We start from the raw sequence: 22,670 nt of genomic DNA on the forward strand, positions 1-22,670 counted from the left end.
CTTTATTTGTTCTATATAAATTTTTGGAGTGCTTGTTCTAGACCTGTGAAATATGCCATTGGTATTTTAATAGGGATGTGTTGACATTTTGGGTGGTATGGACATTTTGATGTTATTGATTCTAGCAATCCATGAACATGGTATATTCTTCCACTTTATATTTTCCTCTACCTCTTTTTTTTTTTTTAATGTAAGCATTAAGAGAAATCATATTTTTATTTTTTTTAAATATATTTTATTGATTTTGTACAGAGAGGAAGGGAGAGAGAGAGAGAGAGAGTCAGAAACATCAATGAGAGTCATTGATCAGCTGCCTCTTGCACACTCCCACTGGGGATATGCCTGCAACCAAGGTACATGCCCTTGACCGGAATCGAACCTGGGACCCTTCAGTCCCCAAGCCGATGCTCTATCCATTGAGCCAAACTTGTCTTGGCTCCTCTACCTCTTTTTTTCAATATCCTCTAGTTTTTCAAGTAAAGGTTTTTTACATCCTTAGTTAAGTTTATTCCTAAGTATCTTAATTTTTTTGTTGCAATGGTAAATGGGATTGCTTTTTTAGTTTCTCTTTATGAGAGTTCATTATTGGTGTATAAAAATGCCATCGATTTCTGGATGTTAATTTTGCTGGCAAGAATATAGAGAAAAGGGAACCCTAGTACACTGCTGGTGGGAATGCACACTGGTGTAGCCACTATGGAAAACAGTATGAAGTTTACTCAAAAAATAAAAAATGGAACTTACATTTGACCCAATCATCCCACTTCTAAGACTATATAATAAGAAATCAGACACACCCATCAGAAAGGATATATAGTATGTACTTCTTCTGTGTTCATAGCAGTGCAATTTACAATAGTTAAGATCTGGAAACAGCCCAAGTACCCATTAGTAGATGAATGGATAAAAAAGATGGCTTAGTGCTGTGGTACATTTAGATCATGGAATACTATGGAGCAGTAAAAACAGAAGAATCTCTTACCCTTTGAGATAGCATGGAGGAACCTGGAGGGTATTATGTTAAGCGAAATAAGGCAGTCAGAGAAAGACGAGTATCACGTGATCTCATTCATGTATGGAATCTAGTGAATGGACTAAACTGGCAAATAAAATAGATCCGGTGACTTAGAAGCATGGAATAGATTGTGAGGTCTCAGGGAAGGCCGAAGTTGGGTGGGTAGGAAGAGGTCATCCAAAGAATTTGTATGCATATATGCATAACCCAGGGACACAGACAATAAGGTGGTGAAGGCCCGGAGGGCGGGGGGCGGGGGTAGAAGGAATCAATGGGGGACATATGTAATACTTTCAACAATAAATATTTTTTTAAAAAGAGTTGCTAAGGTTAAAAAAAATAAACAACACATAGTGAAGCCATCAAGAGTACTAATGTTGCTAAGGGTGTGAAAGTGCTCACAAAACAACAATCCAAGGCAGTTGAATAGTTAACAAAACCATTGTTGATCAGATCAGCAAAAAGCAGTTAGCTGGTTAGCTGGTGAGAGCATTTCGAAGGCAGTGCTATATAAAAAATTCATATAAGGCTAGTAGGGGGTGGTTCCAAAAATTTAAGAAGTGTTTATTTATAGATTAATCAATATATTAGGAATGTACTGTATATAAGAAAGGTTAAAACAGAATCATTTTTGGGGGAGGGTCTGGAATGGATTAATTCAATTTACATTATTTCTAATGGGAAAGAAATGATTCAATTTTCGAACAAGTCACTTCTTGAACAGCTTCCATAACGAATTTGGTTCAAGAACCGAGGTTCCAATATAATTAGAAATAGTGGTTTACACAAGTGTTAGGGAAAAGAAAGAGAATAGAGACATGATTTAAGAGGGGGGGAAAAAGCAGGTTGTACAGGTGTGAATGCTGAGGAAGGTAGTAGAGTGGTGTATTAGATGCAGAGTACCTTTTGCATTGCCCTTTGTTCACCAGGCTTGTATCTGCATTGTTCTATTCTGATGGCTTAGTGCTGTGCCTGGCACTTACTGAGCATTTGGGGTGTATTTATTGGGGGCATGCGGGCAGGAGGATGAGAGACAAATAGAGAAACACCTTGTGCAGAAGCAAAGGCCAAAATGAACTGGAACTGTAGACAACATATACAAAGAGTGATTCAAGACTCAGTACTTCTTGAGTATAGTATTCTTTTATTACTATTATTAATTAATTTATTTTTTGCTAATCATCACTCGAGGTTATTTTTTCCATTGTGTTTTAGAGAGAGTGGAAGAAGGGGTGGGGGGGAGGAGTCAAGGGAGAAACATCAGTGTGAGAGAGATACATTGATTGGCTGTTTCCTACACATGCCCTGACCAAGGGTGGGGATCGAACATGCAACCCAGGTTTGTGTCCTTGGTTCATAGGTTAATGGGCAGCCGCTGGGCCCAGGTTTGTGCCCTTGACAGGAAATGGAACCTGTGATGCAGGTTGATGCTCTTAACCACTGAATACGATAGCCAGGGCTTGGGTCTAGTTTTTTTTGTTGTTTGTTTGTTTGTTTTTTTGTGAGTTTTTTTAAGGAGGAGAACCATGTGTTGTTTTTTTAAAATATATGTTATTGATTTTTACAGAGAGGAAGGGAGAGGGATAGAAAGCTAGAAACATCAATGAGAGAGGGACATCGATCAGCTGCCTCCTGCACACCCCCCACTGGGGATGTGCCCACAACCAAGGCACATGCCCTTAACTGGAATCAAACCCAGGACCTTTCAGTCCGCAGACCGACGCTCTACCACTGAGCCAAACCAGTCTTGGCAGTGAACCATGTTTTTTTGCCCATTCATCAATACCTTAACAGTGAGGAAACTTCCAGGTAGACATTCACTGAGACATCCCGTTTTGTGGACATAATCTTTATTGCCTTGCCTCCTGAATATGAATAAAGTAGATATAATAGTTTAACCACATCGGCTTCTACTGTCGATTTTAGAAATAGTTGTTTATTACTTGAAACTTTAATTACCCCAATTAGAGTGAATTTATTTTGTCTCTTTTTTTTCTTTATTGATTAAGGTAGTACATATGTGTCCTTATCCCCCCACTGCCACTCACACACACACACCCCCACTCATGCCCTCACTCCCCTGGTGTCTGTGTCCATTGGTTTCCATTGGTTAGGCTTATATGCATGCATACAAGTCCTTTGGTTGATCTCTCCTTCTTATCCCCACCTTCCCCTATCTTCCCTCTGAGGTTTGACAGTCTGATCGATGCTTTTCTGTCTCTGGATCTGTTTTTGTTCATCAGTTTATGTTGTTCATTATATTCCACAAATGAGTGAGATCATGGGATATTTATTTTTCTCTGACTGGCTTATTTTACTTAGCATAATGCTTTCCAGTTTTAAGTAGTAAGAATTTCTTCTTTTTTTTTTTTAACTGCAGCATAGTATTTCATTGTGTATATGTAAGACCGTTTTCTTAATGGTTTCCCGTCTTAGTTTAAATTTAAGTCCTTTATCCATTTTGAGTTTATTTTTATGTATGGTATAAGTTGGTGTATTTTGTCTTTTTTAGGGTTAATTTACATGTGGTTTCTTTGATGACTTATCCTGTCCCTGTTTTACATTAGGAGAGCATCGGGTAATATGTGCACCTTTTTGCGTTAATGCATTGAGGCAACACCAAGCTCAGAATTCCTGCCTGGCATTGCTCAAGGGCTCCTGGGACCAGGACTCTGGTGCCTTCCTTTAGAAGCTCTGACCCCTTATACAGTGGGGTCAAGGTTCTGGTCCCTGGAAAAAGGTGAATAATTTGGCTGGGTTTGCTGAAAGATTATGGCAGCAGAACTGAAGTTAATTTGAGGAGCAGCATTTTATTTTTTATTTTTTGAGCATCATTTTTGACATTAACTTTTCTTTAGACTTGTGGAGCCATTCAAGTGAGCAGAAGAAAAATCAGGTGGTTGTCAGTTTAATAAGGTTCACTGGAAAAGACCTCCCCAATCCTTAAAGAAGGTGAAGGTGGTAGCATGTGAGTACTTGGGATAGTGTGAGTATGTGGGACAAACAGAGCAGAAGCATCTGGTATGTCTGGATAGCAAGAGTCTAGTGATTCTGAAATGAGCATGGTACCAGAAGTGCCCCATCTAGCACCCTCTGACAGAGCTGTTAGAGACCTTTTTTATGGAAGAACTTTCATTTTCTACATCGTTTGCTTATATGGGTGTTTGAGGTCTATTTTCAAACTAGAGGCCTGTTGCACGAAGATTCGTGCAATAGGACTTTCTTCCCCTGGCTGCCGGAACCGGTTTTCCTCTGGCAACCGGGACCAGGTCTTTGCTCTAGCTGCTGCCTTCCATCTTTGCTCCAGCTTTAGCCTTTAATCTTCTCTGCTCTATCCGGAGCACCGCTCTTGTAGCTCCCTCTCTGTGCGCCCGCACCCCCCTCATTCCCCTCATAGCAGGCATCCCAGCCACTACGTGCCTGTGTATGCAAATTAACCTGCCATATTTGTTGTGTTAATTTGCATACTCGTTCCTGATTGGCTCATGGGCGCCACAGAGGTATGGTCAATTTGCATATTTCTTTTATTAGTGTATATTTTCTCTATGTTTTATTCAGGTTTGCAATTTTGCAAATTTTGTTGGGTAGTCTAGAGCATTGATGATAATTGTATCCGTATTACTTATCAGATACTATCTCTAGAGAGCCTTAGATTCTAATGACAAATTAAGTTGAGTTCTGAATGCATCCACTTTTATTACTGTTGCCCTTGACTTCACCCCCAAAGTATGTGTACATAGGCTCAGCCCTTTTTAACATAAATCCTCTGCATGTTAACTCTAATTAAGTTTAATTGCATTTGATTAGAATTTGGATACAAATGCATATATCAAAATTTTTCTTAGGTACCGACAGCCAAGGTTTCAGAACTAAACCCCAATGCAAAAGTATGGGGGACACCTGTGTTACATTTGGAGGCAGGTAGTGCGTCAGACAGTGGTGTGAATGCAGCCTGGGAGGACACCCCTTGTCAGCGCCCTGACTACAGCCAGGAGGGTGAGTGGTGAGCTCAATGCCATGGGAAGTATCTTTGCTCTCCAGGCTTGGTCTTTGTTTCCTTTTAAATTGTCTTTTAAGAAATTGTTAATTAAAATTTGTGTCCTGGTTTGTGATACTATTTAAGAGCCATGCCCTCTTTCACCATCAACTTAAAAAAATCAAACTATGTACATAAGCTTTTGTTTTGTTTTGCTTTGTTTTAAGAGAAAGTTACTCTTCTAACCTGTCTTCTGGGATAAAATTCCTAATTACAGAATTGGATGCCAATGGAGATGGTGACAAAAGTCATGAAAATGCAGCACTGTCAGAGTTGCAGGAGTTGGACCAAACAGCCATGAATACTTTGGCTCTGGATCACTCTGAATATGAGTCTCTGCCTGAAAACAGTGAAACAGGTAAAGCTGCTTTATGAATTCATTTTCATACAGAGTACAGGCTTTTTTATGTTGCTTTTCGAAATTTAGCTTTTTAAATCTTTCCCTGCATAATGTGCCTGATATTGCTTCCTTTGAATCTATTTTAAACTCACTCCTTTCTGGTCTGGGAAGGCATCACAGAAAGAGTGTGAGTCCTGAGCACTTCCTACAAAGCAAGTCCCATTGGACTGAGAGAAGCATGGGGCAAAGTGTGAGACCACAGACAGGGAACATTAGTGTGAAATTGAGAGTCAAGTTCAAAAGAAGTTTGGTCTTTTTAAAGAGGTATTTAAAGCTATTTTCAGAAGAATTAAAGAAAAGGAAAAAGAGCAGTTCTTTTGGAAGGGGGAGCCTGGATATGGGTGGATATAAAAGTGCCTAAAGGTTATGGGACATCAAAACTCACCTCCAAGTTTGTTTCTGACATAATCTAAGACCCCAGAGACCTAAGAGGTAGGCTGCACTTTCATTGACAGTTGATTGGGGCACCTTAATTGGAAGGAATAGCTACCCTAAGTTGGCTAGCAGAGCTGATGCAGGTGAAGTGTGCTCAGTCTCTCTTCCAGAGATACACTTGAGTTAGACAAGGTACATGAATGAGAAAGCACACCCTCCCTTTATGTGTTGTATTCTCACTACCAAGTGTTGTTACATACAAGAGGTATACACACAGCACATGTACTTGAGTTAGACAAGGTACATGAATGAGAAAGCACACCCTCCCTTTATGTGTTGTATTCTCACTACCAAGTGTTGTTACATACAAGAGGTACACACAGAGCACCATGTACAGTAAGTGTTTGGCATTATATACTTATTTTTTCCCTTAAAGGGTAACATCCTTGAAAACCATGTCTGCACTGTTGCTAATTTGGCTAGCTCTTGTTGAATGTCTCTCCTGACATCTGTAATCTCCCATGACCCGCCTTTTGCCTTCATTTCATTACTTCCTTCATAGTTGCTTAGCAAATGCTTCAAACTTGTTTAAATATAATTATCTACCTATAATGTGCTTATTCCTGAGTGGATAGATATATGTGACTGAATAAAACTACATAAAAGTATAGTTTTGCTTTAAGTTCATGATCACCAACTTCCAGTGGGCCCTTAGCCTGGCCCACAGTGGCCCAGAGAAGTAATTTTCTGGACAAATGTTTCACAACTTTTGTTCTGTCTTCAGACAATCCCTGCAGGCCAGGCCAACAGACCTTACCGGTGCACAAATCCATACATTGGGCCTCTAGTATGAATACAAGATCTTTAATTAATCTCCTCCTGCCCTCCCCCAGCCCCTTCCCTCTGAGATTCATCAATCTGTTCCCATGTTTTCATGCCTGTGCATTGAGCGTCTGCCCCCTGGTGGTTAGTGTGCATCATAGTTACTGGTTGAACGGTCTCTTAGGCTTTTATAAGTATAGATGTTCTTCCATTCAATGCCGCACTGTTTTGATTACTGTAAGTAATTCTTAAAAACAGGTAGTGTTAGCCCTCTCATTTTGTTCTTTTTCAGAGTTATTTTGGATTTTCTAATTTCCATTTTCATACAAATTTGAATAAAATGGTTATTAGCTATAAAATGCTGAGGTTTTTTTTTTAAATTGAAATTGCATTGAATCTATATATCAGTTGGAGAAAATTGACATCCTAAGGCAGTATTCATGAATAAGATATATGTTTCCACATGTTTAGGTCTTTGGTTTTTCTTGGCTTGGTGGTGTGCTTTTTTTGTTTTGTTTTGTTTTGTTTTGTTTTGTTTTGTGTTTTTTTTTTGGTGTACTGGTCCTTTCACATCTTTTATTCAACTTATCCTTAAGTTTTTGTATTTTTTGGTGCTATTCTTTTGTGATTTTTTAAAAATTTAATTTGTTTATTAAATAAATTAAGCAGTTGTTAAGCAATTGTTTATCAGTAGATAGAAATATAATTAATTTTTATAAATTGACTTTATACCCTGTAAACTTGTTATTAAGCTCACTTAACTAGTTTTAGGAGCTTTTCTGTAGATTCCATTGGATTTTCTACATAGAAGTGAATTTAACTATGAATAAATTCAGTTTTTTTCCCTAGCCAGTCTGGTACCCTTTATTTCTTTATCTTGCCTGATTGTACTAGATAGATTTTCCATTGCAAAGATGAACATAATCTGATTGAACTAAGGGGGAAAACAGTCTTCGAATTGAGTAAAATGTTAGTTATTTTTACCAATATGACCAGTATTGTTTTGATGAGGTACCTTCAGTTACGTTTTCCTCGGAGTTTTTATAGTAATGGTTCTTGAAATATGTCTTGCTTTTCCTCCATCTGTGGCGATGGTCATATTTTTTTTTTTTTCTATTTTAGTGTGTTAAGGGTGAATTATATTATGATTTTTCAAACATTTAACCACACTTACATTCCTGGGAAAAGCCTCACTTAGTTCATAATGTAATATACTTGATACATTGTTGGATTGGATTGGTCAGAATTTTGCTTAGAATTTTTACATCTGTGTTCATGAGTAATATTGGTCTGTAGTTTTCTTTTTGATATATTCTTCCTGTTCAATTTTTTGATGAGTTGATTATTTCTTCCTTAAATTAAAAAATGAAGTTATCACCAAAACTGGTTTGGCTCAGTGGATAGAGCGTCGGCCTGCAGACTGAAAAGTCCCGGGTTCGATTCCAGTCAAGGGCATGTACTTTGTTTGCGGGTACATCCCCAGTAGGGGGTGTGCAAAAGGCAGCTGATCGATGATTCTCTCTCATCGATGTTTCTGACTCTGTCCCTCTTGCTTCCTCTCTGTAAAAAAATCAATAAAAATATTTTTTTTAAAATGAAGATATCTAGGCCTACAATTTTGTTGTGGGAAAGTTTTCACCTAAATGTTTTTATCTTTCACTAGAGGCCTAGTGGTGCTCCGCCTCCCGCCATGCAAGGAGGCATTCCGAGGGTGGGTGCTGGGACCTGCACCTGACTCGCAGTATCCCCTGGCCACCCTGCCCATGTCTGCTCCGGAGCCGCCCGAGCTGCTGTACTGGCTCAAGCAGGCCCCCCTGTCTCTGTCTATCTCCGCTCCGGGCCTCACCTACGCATGCAACCTCCTCCTGTCTGGTACTGACCCGTTATGGCGACTGGCTAATTTGCATATTACATCTTTTATATACATATATGTGTGTGTATATATATATATATATATATATATATATATATACACACACACACACACACATATGTGTATATATCGAGATATATATATATATATATATAGAGAGAGAGAGAGAGAGAGAGAGAGAGATTGAGAGAGAGATATTGAAAGAGATTTTTTAATATATATGGCTTCTCAGGTTATCTATTTTCTCTTGAGGGAGCTTTAGTTACTTATATCTTCCAAAGATTTGAACCAGTTCATAAATTGTCAAAGTTATTGGATAGAGTTGCTTATATTATTCTATTTATCCTTTTAATCTATAGAATCTGTCACATCACTCATTTCTGTTGGTAATTTGTATTTCTACCCCAACCCCCAATCAAATTTGGTAGACGTTTGTCCATTTTATTGATTTAAAAAAAAAAATAGTATTTGGTTTCATTCCTCCTATTTTGTATAGGAGAAATTTCCTCAATATTCTTTTTCTTCTTGTTTCATTGGTTTAAATCTAATTGCTTTAAATCTTGTTGTTACTTTGGGTTTAATTTGTTCTTTTTCTAGTATCTTACAAGACAGAAGCTGAACTCATTGATATGGGGCCATTTCTTTTTAAAAATAGCCATTAATTCTATAAATTTCCTTCTAAGTACTGCTTTAGCACAATCTCAAAAATTGTTGTGTCTTTTAAATTCAGTTTTAATGTTTTTCTAATTTCCTTCCTACATTTAAAAAAAAATTCAAACGTAATTTAGAAGTATTTAACTTAGTTTCTAAGTATTTGAGGGATTTTTCAGGGAATTTTCTTTTATTGACTTCTAATTTAATCTCTGTGGTCAAAGGACATACTTTGTTTTTTTATTTTTATTTATTTATTTTTAAATTTTAAATCAATCTTTATTGTTCATATTATTACAAAAGTTCCTCATTTTTCCCCACTCTACCAGGTTCCCACCCCACCCTCTGCCCTTTCCCCACCCCCCATTGTCCTCATCCATAGGTACACAGTTTATGTTCAGTCTCTTCCCTCATCCACCACTCCCCTTTCCCCCACCCTGAGAATTGTCAGTCTACTCCCCTCCCGTATCTCTGATTCTATTATAATCAACAGTTAATATTGTTCATCGGGTTTTTTAATTTCCTTGTTTGTTTTTTTTAATTAATAAACTTTTATATTTTTAAGAATAAATTTTAAAATCTAATAATTTTAAACCTTGTTTTTTCTGCCCTGGAAACTGAGAAGCAAACTTGTTTACATGTAAACTTGCCCTTGGGCTAGCAAAAGGCTAGCCATTCAAATGTAAATGAACACATTGAAGATAGCTGCTGGCTGGAATTGGATTACCTATTCTGGGTGGGAAGGGCATGTCCTTCCCTTTCTCCATTAAAATTAAGGTGTTAGCTTTAAAACCTCTTTTTGGCAAGAGACCTTAAACTTTCAGAATTTTAAATTTTTCAGGTAGCAAATCAGTTACTTAGCATTTTCTCAAATCAATAATAACTCCACTTCAAACAAGACACATCCAAATAGATCAACCAACCTCATCCAGAACCCACACAAGGCACTCACAGATCAACACCCCAGCGCTACAACAACTCAACACATCCAGATCTAAGCCTTCATCACTTGATTCAGCAGACCCTCAAGTTCCCCCAAAAGTTTCCAGCCATGTCTGAGAAGCAGCCCTGGGGCATGGGCAGGAGAGTAGCAAGCTGTTCTAGGCCCGGCTGCTCCGGGCCTGGCCGCTGTTGCTCCGGGCCTGGCCTCTGTTGCTCCGAGCCCGGCTGCTTCGGGCCCGGCTGCTGCCGCTCCAGGCCTGACTGCTCCCGACCTGGTTACTCTGGGTCCGGCAAAGGACATACTTTGTACGACATGAATCTCTTTGGCCCAAAATATTGGCAGCCTTAGTAAATGTTGCCTTTGCACTAAAGAAGAATGTGTATTTTGCTGTTGGTATAGGGGTGTTCTATAAATATCAGTCAGGTCTTATTCAAATCTACTGTATTCCTGGTTCCTGCCTACTTGTTCTGTCAGTTAAGAGAGGTATTGTATCAGTATTGGATTTGTCTATTTTCCTTTTAGCTCTACCAGTTTTTGCTTCATGCATTTTTTTTGGAACTCTGTATTAGAATTGCTATGACCTCTTGATGAATTGACTCCTGTGTCATGAAATGACTTTCTTTATTCCTGGTAATTAATTATCTTTGCCCTGAATTTACTCTGTCTAATAATGTCCCTCAGCTTTATTTTGACTGGTGCTAGCTAGCAGGGTATATCTTTTTCCATCCTTTTACTTTTAACTTACTTGGGTATTTATATTTACTAAAGTACATTTTTTATAGATAATATAACATTGGAGTTTTGTTTGTTTTTATAAAAAGTCAAGTCTTAATGATCTCTGCTTTAAATTAAAATGTTTAGAACATTTACATTTTCTGTGGTAATTGATATGGTTAGCTTTGAGTCTTTTGCCTTGCCATTTGCTTAAGAATCGTTTTAGATTTACAGAAAAATTGAGAAGATTGTGTACAGAGTGCTCTCGGTTCCTTCTATTTTTTTAAATCCTCACCTAAATACATGTGTTTATTGTTTTTTTTTTGTTTTTTTTTCTCTTGAGAGAGAGAAAGAGAGAGAGAGAGACATGGATTTGTTGCCTCTCTGGGAATCAAACCCTTGAGACCTTTTGGTTTACTGGACAAAACTCCAACCAACTAAGCCACACCTGCAGGACAGTACCTTCTGTTCTTAACATCTTACGTTATTAGTATGATGTATCTGCCACAAATTCTAATGCAGTACTGGTACGTTTTACCTATTCCGGGATACCAAGTTATATTTAGTTGTCATGTCTTCTTATTCTCCTCTAGGATGTAACAATTTCTTAGACTTTGCTTGCCTTTGATGACCTTGATAGTCTTGAGGAGGACTGGTAAATTAACTTTGTTTCTTTATTGATTTCAGAGAGGAAGGGAAAGGGAGGGAAAGATAGAAACATCGATGATGAGAATCACTGATTAGCTGCTTACTGCACGTCCCCTAATGGGGATTGAGCCTACAACCTGGGCATTTGCCCTTTAATGAAATTGGACCTGGGACCCTTCAGTCCGCAGGCGGATGCTCTAGCCACTGATCCAAACCAGCTAGGGCTGAATTATTTTGGTATGGTGCGCTTCTATTCCTGTTGGAATTTGTTTGATTTTTTTTTTTTTTTTTTTTTTTTTTTTCATGATCATACCAGAGTTATGGGTTTGGAGGATAAAAAGACCACAGAGATCAAGTGCCATTTTTATCCCATCATGTTCAGAGTTCTTAGTGTCAGCATGATTTATCATTGATATTGACCATGACCATCTGCCTGAGGTAGACTTACTAGTTTTCTCAATCTTAAAGTTTCCTCTTAAGGATCTGTTTATTTAGTATTCTCAGTAGCATCCCTATAATGCCACAATTTCTCACTTGTGACTTTGACTATCTCAAACTTTAAAGGCGCATTTATAAGGTTCTTGTGTAGGAATTTTGTGGTCCTATGTGTTTGTTATCCTCATCCTTAATTTTTTTGGCCTGTATTTATCTTTTCCTTATTTTGATTCTTTATATTTTATTATTGCTTTATTATCTGTGTTCTTGTAGGCTGTCTGAAATTTTTTTTTAGAATTAAGACAAAGCATAAACTTGCAAATATTATGTGATAAAAAGCACTTGCTAAACTTTGGTAATAAATCTGATAATTAGATTATTTTTTTGAAACTGTGTTTTTCTTTGGGGGTGAAGGGATTATTTATTTATTTATTTATTTATTTATTTGCTTCTGCTTTCCTTTTTTAGTAGGTACAACAGCATTTTTCTTACATTCTCTATACACTAAATGAATTAATATGTATATTGAAAGCATTACTGAATCATCTGCTTCGTAAATTTTAAGCCATTTTTCCTGAGTTGACTATTTTGTATAGGAGGAAGTGAGTCTCAGTCAGAAAGCCAGGAAGACCCCCGAGAAGTACTTAAAAAAACATTGGAATTCTGCTTATCCAGGTAAGGATGGTAGTAGTGTTTCTAGTTTCTAATACTTGTGGTATTCTTCACTGGCTATTATATACAGACTAAAGACCCAGTGCACGAAATTTATGCACAGGTAGGGTCCCTAGAGGCTGCTGACCAGGGCCTTCCTTCATTTGGTGCCACCCTCTGGTGGTCAGCGCAAATCATAGCGAGCAATCGAACTCCTGGTCGGTCAAATTCCTGAGGGGACACTTTGCATATTAAGCTTTTATATGTATATGGAGAACTTGTTTTTTTTCAGCCAAGCTCCTCTCACACACTCCCTCTCCCCAATGCCTTTCAAAATTATGTTACGTCTCTGGACTTTTTTTTAAATTTACACACAGCCCCTTCTCCAGATTCCAGAACCCTTCTAGATGCTGGATCAAGACCCATCAGTGATAGAAGGGGGCAGTTGGACATCCCTCCCACAATCTAGGACTGTTGGCTCCCAACTGCCTGTCTGCCTGCCAGCCTGATTGATGCTTAACTGCTCTCCTGCTGGCCTGATTGCCCCTAACTGCCCTCCCTTGCCGGCCTGGTCGCCCCTAACTGTCCTTCCCTGCAGGCCTTGTTGCTCCCAACTGCCCTCCCCTGCAGGCGTGGTTCCCTCCAACCGCCCTCCCCTGCTGGCCCGGTCACCCCTAACTGCCCTCCTCTGCTGGCTTGGTCACCCCAACTGCCCTCCTCTGCAGGCCTGATCACCCACAACTGCCCTCCTCTGCAGGCCTGATCACCCACAACTGCCCTTCCCTGCTGGCCACCTTGTGGTGGCCATCTTGTGTGTTGGTGTGATGGTCAATTTGCAAATTACCTCTTTATTATATAGATGTGATGCTTTACATAAAAGGAGTGTACATCTGTTAATATCTATGTCTGTATACATCTATTAATAGGAAATCTGTAATACTGAGTAAGTAACCTTTGACATGTTGGAGAACTGTAGGCCAGAGTCCTCCATAGTTGTCCACAAATTCATCTTAATGATTGTTATCTGGTTTGTTTTTTAAAATTTTGATTCCTGGGCCCCTTCCATACCCAGACTCTGAGTTATGGGGCCTTAGGTTGTTTATCTTACAAAGACATTTTTCAGCACACTAAAGATTGAGAAAAAATTTCCTGCACTAGTTTTTAAAATATGCCAAACATTGCAATAGTAGATTGTTTTACTCATGCAACATTCATATTTTTAGATGTGTTCTCCCCCCACCTCCCAAATATTTTTTCTATTGAAAAATAGAATAGAAGTTTTAGAGTTCAAATGGAAGGACGGAACAAACAAGAAGATGGAAATGAGTTAAATGTAATCGTTTTGAGTGAGAAGATAACTGTTTGGCATGTGTAAAATTTTATCTGGCATTAGTGATTTTTCAGTTTTTTCTCTGGGCCTGCCTTAATACTTGAGAATGTTCATCATAGGCCAAAATACCAGGAAGTAGCTCATATTCACCCAGACTGGTTATCTGTGACTTAGCTTGTGATCCTGTAAGTCATGGTATGATCAAGTTTCCTTCTTTTTAATCCTGGTTGCTAGAAAGTGCTGGGAAGTGTTTCAGACTGAACAGCAAGCACTTTGGTCACCAACCTTTCCTAGTCTTTTCATATTTTTCTTATTTTTTGTTCTTTCAATTGTATTTCCTTACTTAAAAAATTGTGTTTGTGCTTTTAATAAGCTACTTGAAACACTCTTTAGAACAGATAGCTATAAGATACATTTTATAAAGATTAGTTTTGACAGTATATTTTTACTTTTACTCTCTCTGCTTCCTAAATGTCTTTGGGAAAAAAATTGACCTAAGGCAAATAACAGGTGGGGTTGGGTCTAAACTAACTCTGAAGTGACATCACACCACACACTTATCCTTGTAAGGCTTCCTCTTAAAGAAATGTTAATTAAGAGAGATTGTCTTCTTTCTGCAGGGAGAATCTTGCTAGTGACATGTACCTTATATCGCAGATGGATAGTGATCAGTACGTGCCAATCACCACAGTGGCTAATCTGGACCACATCAAGAAGCTCAGCACCGATCTGGACTTGATTGTTGAAGTGCTGAGATGTAAGTGAATGACAGTCTAGGCTTCATTGTACCTGGTGACATACATATACATATACATATACATATACATATACATATATATTTTTTAATTTTTTTTTTTTTATTTTTTTTTTTTTACCAGTGTAACTATTAGATCTACAGTCATTCAGTGCTGTAGGTCCTTCATGGCAATTGGATTCTTCCCTGAAATCTGGGCCTTTCTGACCAGTCCCCATTGTGGTGAAGTGCTCATGGCAATGGGCGTTGATGGGTTCCATAATTGATCATAGATCTAGGGAGTGGAAAAGGCCCATGGAGAAATGAAAAGAAGTTATGACATGAAGGAAAAGTAAAATAAATTGTGATATTTTTGTTTAAAGTAAAATACATTTTAATTATCATTCTAGTCACTAAAGTAGTTCCTTTTAAATTTCACCTTCCTACTGAAGTTTGGTGAAATTTTGTTTTTCCTTATAGGATTTTGTGAATGAGCTTGTTTCTTAGACATTTGGCAACATCAAAGGAAGGTTTATATGGGTACGTCAGAGGCCCACAGTGTTTCTGGAAATGTGGATAAAAATAGTTAACCTGCCATGTGCGTCTGAAGGGTCTCGGGTTTGATTCCTGGACAAGGTCACACCTCTGTTACAGCTTCCATGGCACCAGCCCAGTGGGGGAGGCAACCAATTGATGTGTGTGTTGATATTTTTTTCTCTTTCTTTCTTCCCCCTGATACCCCCTTCCCACCCTCTGTATAAATCAATGAGGAAAAAAAAACCCCACAAAACTCAAGTGAGGGTAAAATAAAAAAGTATAGTTTGCTGGTGTCCTAGTTTGCTTTGCATATTTAGTTTTCTACAACCTAACCATTTTATTTATTTTTTTAAAACCACTTTATCAAGGTATACACTGAGTGGCCACATTAATCTGGCCACTCAGAGAGAGAGAGAGAGAGAGAGAGAGAGAGAGAGAGAGAGAGAGAGAGACTCTCTGTGTGTGTATACATACATACATATATACATATATACACACACATACACACACATATATTAGAGGCCCAGTGCATGAATTCGTGCATGTGTGGGGGTCTGGCTAGCCTGGCCAGGGGGAGGGCACATGGGCGGTTGGCCGGTCTGCCTGCTGATCAAACTGGTCGAGGGGACAATTTACATATTAGCCTTTTATTATATAGGATATACACTGAGTGGCCAGATTATTATGCGTTTAGAGATCATAATAATCTGGCCTCTTGGTATAATTGACATATAGTGAGCTATGCATATTTAAGGTGTGCAGTTGAATCAGTTTGGACATACGTATATATCAGTGAAGTCTTCACCATGATCAAGATTACAAACATGTCCACCACTGCCCAAAGTTTCCTGGTGCCCTTTGTAATATTTGTCTCTCCATTCCTACCCAGAATGGCTTCAGTGGGAATTAGTTTTATATTAAATGTATGATATGTTTGATTTTTTTTTAGTGGGATTATTTTTAAGTATAAAAATTTATTTTATAATATTGTTTACAAGTATTGGGTGAATAATTTCTATAGTCTCCCTCCTCAGGACTGCTCTACAGAGTAGCTCTGATGGGCGTTCCCAAAGAACACAGTACGATGCATGTCCCCCACCCCACCCAAATATTTCTAAATGATGGGTAATCACTGTGCCCGAATTAAAGCCGCATTTCTCTGAGTTACTGCCATGACTATCCATCTGACTCTTATGCAAAAATGTTTACATATTCTCCCTGGCTTAGTTGTACTGTGGACAGTCAGTGAAGATTTTTTTTTTTTCTGTGTCCATTTAGTAGTAGAAAAAAAAATAGAAACACCTTACAAACATAGTTAGATTTTCTATTCACAAATGAAGGTTTTCCTCTATTTTCTGTTTCTAGGCAAATGTTATGAGGTCATTAAATTATTGAAACAAATAATGAAGAAACTGGCAAAAACATAATTCATGAAGTTTGAATTTTGAAAACTCTAGTGTGTTTTCCAGTGTTGCTTTTTTTTGAATGTTCATTTAGAACAGGAACCTATTTTACTTATTAGTTGAGATTGGTTCCATCTGACCCACTTGTAAAGGCCAGCAGCTTTCCTTTTTGTTCTTTTTTAAATATATTTTTGTATTGACTTCAGAGAGGAAGGGAGCGGGAGGGAGGGAGAGAAAGAGGGAGGGAGGAAGGGAGAGAAGGACGGAGGGAGGGAAGGATGGAGGGAGGGAGGGAGAGAAAGAGAGAGAGAGAGAGAGAGAGAGAGAAACATCAGTGATAAGAGAAAATCATTGATTGGCTGCCTCCTGCACGCCCCACACTGGGTCGAGCTCACAACCCAGGCATGTGCCCTGAATGGGAATCAAAACATGACCTCTTGGTTCATAGGTCAATGCTCAACCTCTGAGCCAAGCCAGCTGGGCATTAGCAGCTTTCCTAATCTTTACTTCTTTTGAATTCAAAATGAAAAGTCATAAGACAAAATTATTTTATTTAAGGAGACTTGTAGAAAGGAAAAGCCATTAACCCTGAATTGTAATTGTTAGTTATTGGAGTATTTAGAACCTTTATTTCATAGTGGTAACATTGATTATACCTCTTATAGGACTTTTAAATCATGTTCTATAGTTCTGAGAAATGTAATATGCAAGATTAGTTTAAAACCTTTAGCTAATTTACAATATATATAGGGTGTTTTTTTTTATGTGTTTAGTTCCATAGTGTAACATCCTACTGAAGTATTTATATTATATCATAATGGAATATAAATGACTGGTATGTTTTAATATTTTGTTTTACCATTCATATTTTTCCTCTTTATAGCTTTACCTTTAGTTCAAGTGGATGAGAAGGGAGAAAAAGTAAGGCCAAATCAAAATCGTTGCATAGTAATATTACGTGAAATTTCTGAATCCACCCCTATAGAAGTAAGTCATTTCTCCTTTTGTGTAGTTTTTTCTTTACTTCTGTGTTTTTTGAAGAGTGTATTTTAAAGAATGCATATGTTCATTAACACTTTTCCCAGAATTTATACACTGATGATTTCAATGTGATTCATATGTGCGAGTGGTTCTTAAACTTTTTGGTCTCGGGATTTCACTGCAAACTTTACATTTTAAAAAATAATGGTGATTTCAGTATTCAGAAATTAAAAAAAAAAGGTTTAAGTATTTATTTACTTTAAAGTAATAATAAACCCACAAATTAAGATAAAGACCATCACTTTTCAAAACAAATATTTTCATGACAAGGATATGCTGCAAAGAGTGGAGTGAGCAGGAGCAGCTTGTACTTCATTCCAGCTGATGGGCCTACATCAGTGCAAATGTCTTAGTAAAAAGACAAAGGCATCTTTAAAAAAAATAATTTAAAAATTTTTAATTCTCACCTAAGGATATTTTTCCCTGTGATTTTTAGAGTGGAAGAAGGTGATGGGGTGGGGAGAGAGGGAAAAACATCAATATGAAAGAGACACATCAATTGGTTGCCTCCTGTATGCACCCTGATTAGGGCCAGGGATCGAGTCTGCAATCAGCATACGTGCCCTGGCCTGAAATCTAACCTGGGACCCTTCAGTCCTCAGGCGATGCTCTATCCACTGAGCCAAACTAGCTAGGGCACAAAGGCATCTTTTTTATATAAATGGAGTAGAGATCATAATTTGAAAAGTTCTAACTTAGGCAATAATTTTAGGGAAAAAAGCCCACAGCATTTGATTGTTTTGAGTTGTGAAAAGTAATCTACTGTTACAGAATTGCTGTAAAATCTGTGACATATCCAAATGTTTAAACTGAGTTGCATGTGTGTAGTAAAACATACTGATGGTCGTTCCTTGAGAAAATGAAGGAAAGTCTTCGTATAGACCATTAAAAATATTTTTTATTTGATTGGAGTTTTCTCATTATAGGTCACATCATTTTTTTTTTTCCATACCTGGTAAATTTTGAATGGATGCCAGACAGTTTGGACTGTAATGTTTTATAGTCCTTCCTCTTGAATATTCTTGAGCTTTGTTTTGAGATTCAGTTGTCTGAGTTGGAAGCCGATTCGTCCTTAGGGGTAGTGGTTAGGTGGGAGCAAAGCTGCCTTTCCTCTAGAGCTGATTTCCCTGTGCTAACTGAGGCAGCACCCTCTTTGTGCCCTGAAGAGGGCCCTGGAGAGGCTGGACTGACTAGGCTGTGCTCAGCTAGGCTCACCCTCCTGGCACTGTGGCCTGTTAACTCCAGGTGTGAGCTAGGTTCTCCCTAGCTTACCTGTGTTGCATGGTCTGAAAACTGTTATTCCATGTATTTTGTCTTTTGTTTTTGTTTCATGTGAGGCTAACTCTGGTTTATCTTGGCCAGAAGTAAAGGTCCAGCTAATTTTCAAATTTCTTAAATCCCCACTCCCACCCCCAGCTACTGGTAAAATTATATTTTCACATTAATTTAGCTTAATGTTATCTTGGGAGTAGAGAAAGCTGTAAATAAGTTGTGGACTTATGTTCCTATAGCAATGGGACCCCAATTCTGGAAGCCACATTGAACCTTCTGAGCCATTTTGAAGGAGTGATTCAATGGATATCAGTCCGTTAGACTCTAAGGCTCTGTCTTGAGAGCATGTATCATTTGTATTTCATGTGGGAAAAGGTGGCATGGTTGAAAATTAATTTCTAACCTTTCTATTTCCCATAGGAAGTAGAAGCACTATTTAAAGGAGATAATTTACCAAAATTTATAAACTGTGAATTTGCCTATAATGATAATTGGTTTATTACATTTGAAACAGAAGCTGATGCCCAACAGGTAAACTTCTCTTCCTCAAGAAGTACACAGTTTATCAATACTTAACAATTAAGTACATAGTGGAACTAAATTTGGGCAGTGATGCTGCTGTCACATTTCAGGGTTAAGTTTGAATATAAAGTGCAGAGGAAGTTAAGTTGTAGAAACTTGAATAGGTGTATATTTGTAGACAGTTTTTGTAGAAATATGAAAAGCAAGTGACACTCTAGTCTAAGGATATGTAAGACAAGCAGCCTAGAACAATTCTGTTCTTGTATCTGGGCAGAGACAGGTCTTGCTATTTGGCAAGTGTTTTGGGAAATTCGAACCTGACCTTATCTTTCACTTGGCATCACATGTGTTACAAGATACTTGAAAGAGCACAAGGCTCTGGGAGGAGTCACAGGAGTTAGGATGGTCTCCTTGCCCTGAAAGGAAGACTTTTCTCTGGGGAAACAGTAGCACATATAAAGGAAGCTCTCAGCGTTAAATAGTTTGAATGCAGGGGGTTCAGAGGACAGAAACAAGCATCTGAAAAACGGACTTTAATTGGATTGTGTGGGAGGAGGCTCCTAGGAGAAGCAGGTAGCAAGTGGGTCAGAGCCTTCAGTGTTATGGGGTGGGATTTGGGAAAGAATAAAGACTTAAAAAATACATTTTTAAAATTGATTTCAGAGAGGAAGGGAGAGGGAGAGAGAGAGAGAGAAACAATGATGAGAGAGAATCATTGATCAGCTGACTCCTGCACACCCCCATACTGGGGATCAAGCCCACAACCTGGGCATGTGCCCTGGCTGGGAATGGAACCATGACCTCCTGGTTCATAGTTTTTTCATTTCCAAAACTGTAATGTCAGTCTTAAGTTCTGGTTATTATTAGGAATTCATCACCCGTTCGTTGCTTCCCCTGGGTCAGGATTCTAGCCTGTAGTCTCTGGGAGCCTTTCATGTTATCTGTTAATACTTGCAAAATGTATACAGATGTCGTTGGTGAGAATTTTGGGTAGAGATTCCATAGATCTTATCAGGTTGTTTTTTAAAAAGGCATCTGTGGCCCAAAGACGATTAAGAATCACAGTTCTAGGTCTTGCCCATTGTATTTTAACAATATAATTCCTTATCTGAGGTATTAACTGTCAGTTCACCTTATTTGTAAGATTAACACAATGGTATTTTGGATGATTTTATCCTTAGGCTTACAAATACCTGCGAGAAGAAGTCAAAACTTTTCAAGGAAAACCAATTAAGGTAAGTAAGACCACTGGTTATACTTTATTTGTAAACCAATATTCTAAAGTATTCTAATAGACACTTATTATATTTTCACACAGGCACGGATAAAAGCAAAGGCAATAGCTATAAACACATTTTTGCCAAAGAATGGATTTAGGCCCCTGGATATGAGCCTTTACACGCAGCACCGATACACGGCATCCTTTTACTTACCTCCCATCTATAGCCCCCAGCAGCAGTTCCCTCTCTATAGCCTGATTACTCCCCAGACGTGGTCAGCAACACACAGCTATCTCGATCCACCCTTGGTGAGTCTTGTCTTTTCTTGTCCTTTATGTGAAGAAAGTTGTGTTGTGGACACTGACGCTTTGAAGGATAGAGAGCTTTGTCTGATAAGTAAAACAGATACAACTACAGCTTGCTATAGAAAAACAGACCTCCTGGTTTTGCGGTGGGCTTTAAATTTAATTGGGAGATAAATAAGAATCCATGTGTATTTAAAAACCTTCAAACATTGTACTCAATCCTTTGCCCAGTTTGCTTGCCCTCCTGTCTAGCATTTCTTTTCCTAAATGTAAGGACATGTGTACCTAGTGAAACAAAATGTGATGCAGCTTTGGGTGGGTACAGGGGAACTGGTGGATGCCTTAAGGAGAACAGTGTTCTCAGAGATTTCTCACAGTCAGGGAGGCATGGAAGACAGGCCATCGTATCAGTGTGACTTCTCACAGCAGCCCTATGCTAGTCACTTGGCATACTTATTTTTTACATATTTTGAGCTCTGTTAAAACCTGTGGTTAGAATTCATAGATTTGTAATGGACCCAGTCCTTTTTCTTAAAAAGTGCAGATGTTGTGCAGGTGGCAGATGTTAGAAAGATTGGGTAGGCCCTGGGCATGAGTTTGATGTAGTGGATGTGTCAGGGCTAATCTACGGCAGGAAAAGAAGTGGCCATTTGGCCCCCTGCTTGGGAGGTGGAGTGGGTTGGTTGGAGGGAGGTTTGCATCGGGTTGCCAGCAGGTTTTGTTGAAACCATAGCAATGATAGGGTAGAGTGTGTGGAAGGTTGTGGTCAGAAGCAAGAATTTAGTTTAAAATTTCAAGGATATGGCCGAAACCGGTTTGGCTCAATGGATAGAGCGTCAGCTTGGGGACTGAAAGGTCCCAGGTTCGATTCCGGTCAAGGGCATGTACCTTGGTTGCGGGCATATCCCCAGTAGGGGGTGTGCAAGAGGCAGCTGATCGATGACTCTCTCTCATTGATGTTTCTGACTCTCTATCTCTCTCCCTTCCTCTCTGTACAAAATCAATAAAATATATTTTAAAAAAAAAATAAAAAAAATAAAATTTCAAGGATATGGCTGTGGACCACATCAAGGAAATTTGGGAAATGAAGGATGTGAGCCAGGCCCAGTCATATGGGGACATCACCTGAGGCTTGTTACACTGATTGATGGATGCAAGGAGGGTGGTAACTGAAAAGGGTGAGCCAGAGAGAAGGAGGGTTGACTCAGCTGGATGGTGGGTGCCTGTTACCTATTAGAATGTAAAGATGTGTGTCTATGAAGGAATAGTCTGGAAAAAACATGTGTGTAAAGCAGGTGATTATTGCAAAAATGGAACGTAGACAGAATTGTGTGAGACTTATAATTAGGGGTTTATCTGATAGTATGTCATCCTCTCTAAGTGGAGCATATCAGAAGGGCTGGAAGGGAAGGAAGTTGCATGAGAATGGCATACACAGGTTCCTGGGGTGGTTGTGGTGTTTTGAGTGTTTCGGAGCTGAGGTGGGGACTGGGTAGGTGATGTTGGTAAGCTCTATGTATACAGGTTCTTAAATGTGTCTTGAGGCATGTGAACTGCATCTGTGATGTATGGGACATGAGCAGGACAGATGGGTAGAGAGATGAGTCAGGAGAGGTCCTTATGGGCGCCGAGCCCCTGAAGTCTAGAACCACTCAGTGAAAGACAGTAGCAGACAAGTGCTAACGTGCAGAGTTGTGCCTGCCTCTTAATAAATCCTAATGTTAAGAACATGTCCCGAAACCAG

General features: G+C 38.7%; 1 protein-coding gene across 11 annotated transcripts in view; it reads left to right on the top strand.

The window, feature by feature from the left end:
- Positions 1–22,670, top strand: part of LOC118702486 (la-related protein 4B) — a 93,280-nt gene that overhangs the window by 50,648 nt on the left and 19,962 nt on the right. For all 11 annotated transcript variants that reach the window (XM_036408458.2, XM_036408449.2, XM_036408469.2 and 8 more), the window contains 8 exons: positions 4,861–5,011; positions 5,269–5,409; positions 12,509–12,587; positions 14,514–14,650; positions 17,450–17,553; positions 19,300–19,410; positions 20,583–20,636; positions 20,720–20,929. In XM_036408458.2, coding sequence (XP_036264351.1) covers positions 4,861–5,011; positions 5,269–5,409; positions 12,509–12,587; positions 14,514–14,650; positions 17,450–17,553; positions 19,300–19,410; positions 20,583–20,636; positions 20,720–20,929 — 987 coding nt within the window. The remainder of the gene's footprint in view (positions 1–4,860; positions 5,012–5,268; positions 5,410–12,508; positions 12,588–14,513; positions 14,651–17,449; positions 17,554–19,299; positions 19,411–20,582; positions 20,637–20,719; positions 20,930–22,670) is intronic.

The sequence above is a fragment of the Pipistrellus kuhlii genome, unplaced genomic scaffold, assembly GCF_014108245.1.
Source record: "Pipistrellus kuhlii isolate mPipKuh1 unplaced genomic scaffold, mPipKuh1.p scaffold_m20_p_1, whole genome shotgun sequence".
Lineage (NCBI taxonomy): Eukaryota > Metazoa > Chordata > Mammalia > Chiroptera > Vespertilionidae > Pipistrellus > Pipistrellus kuhlii.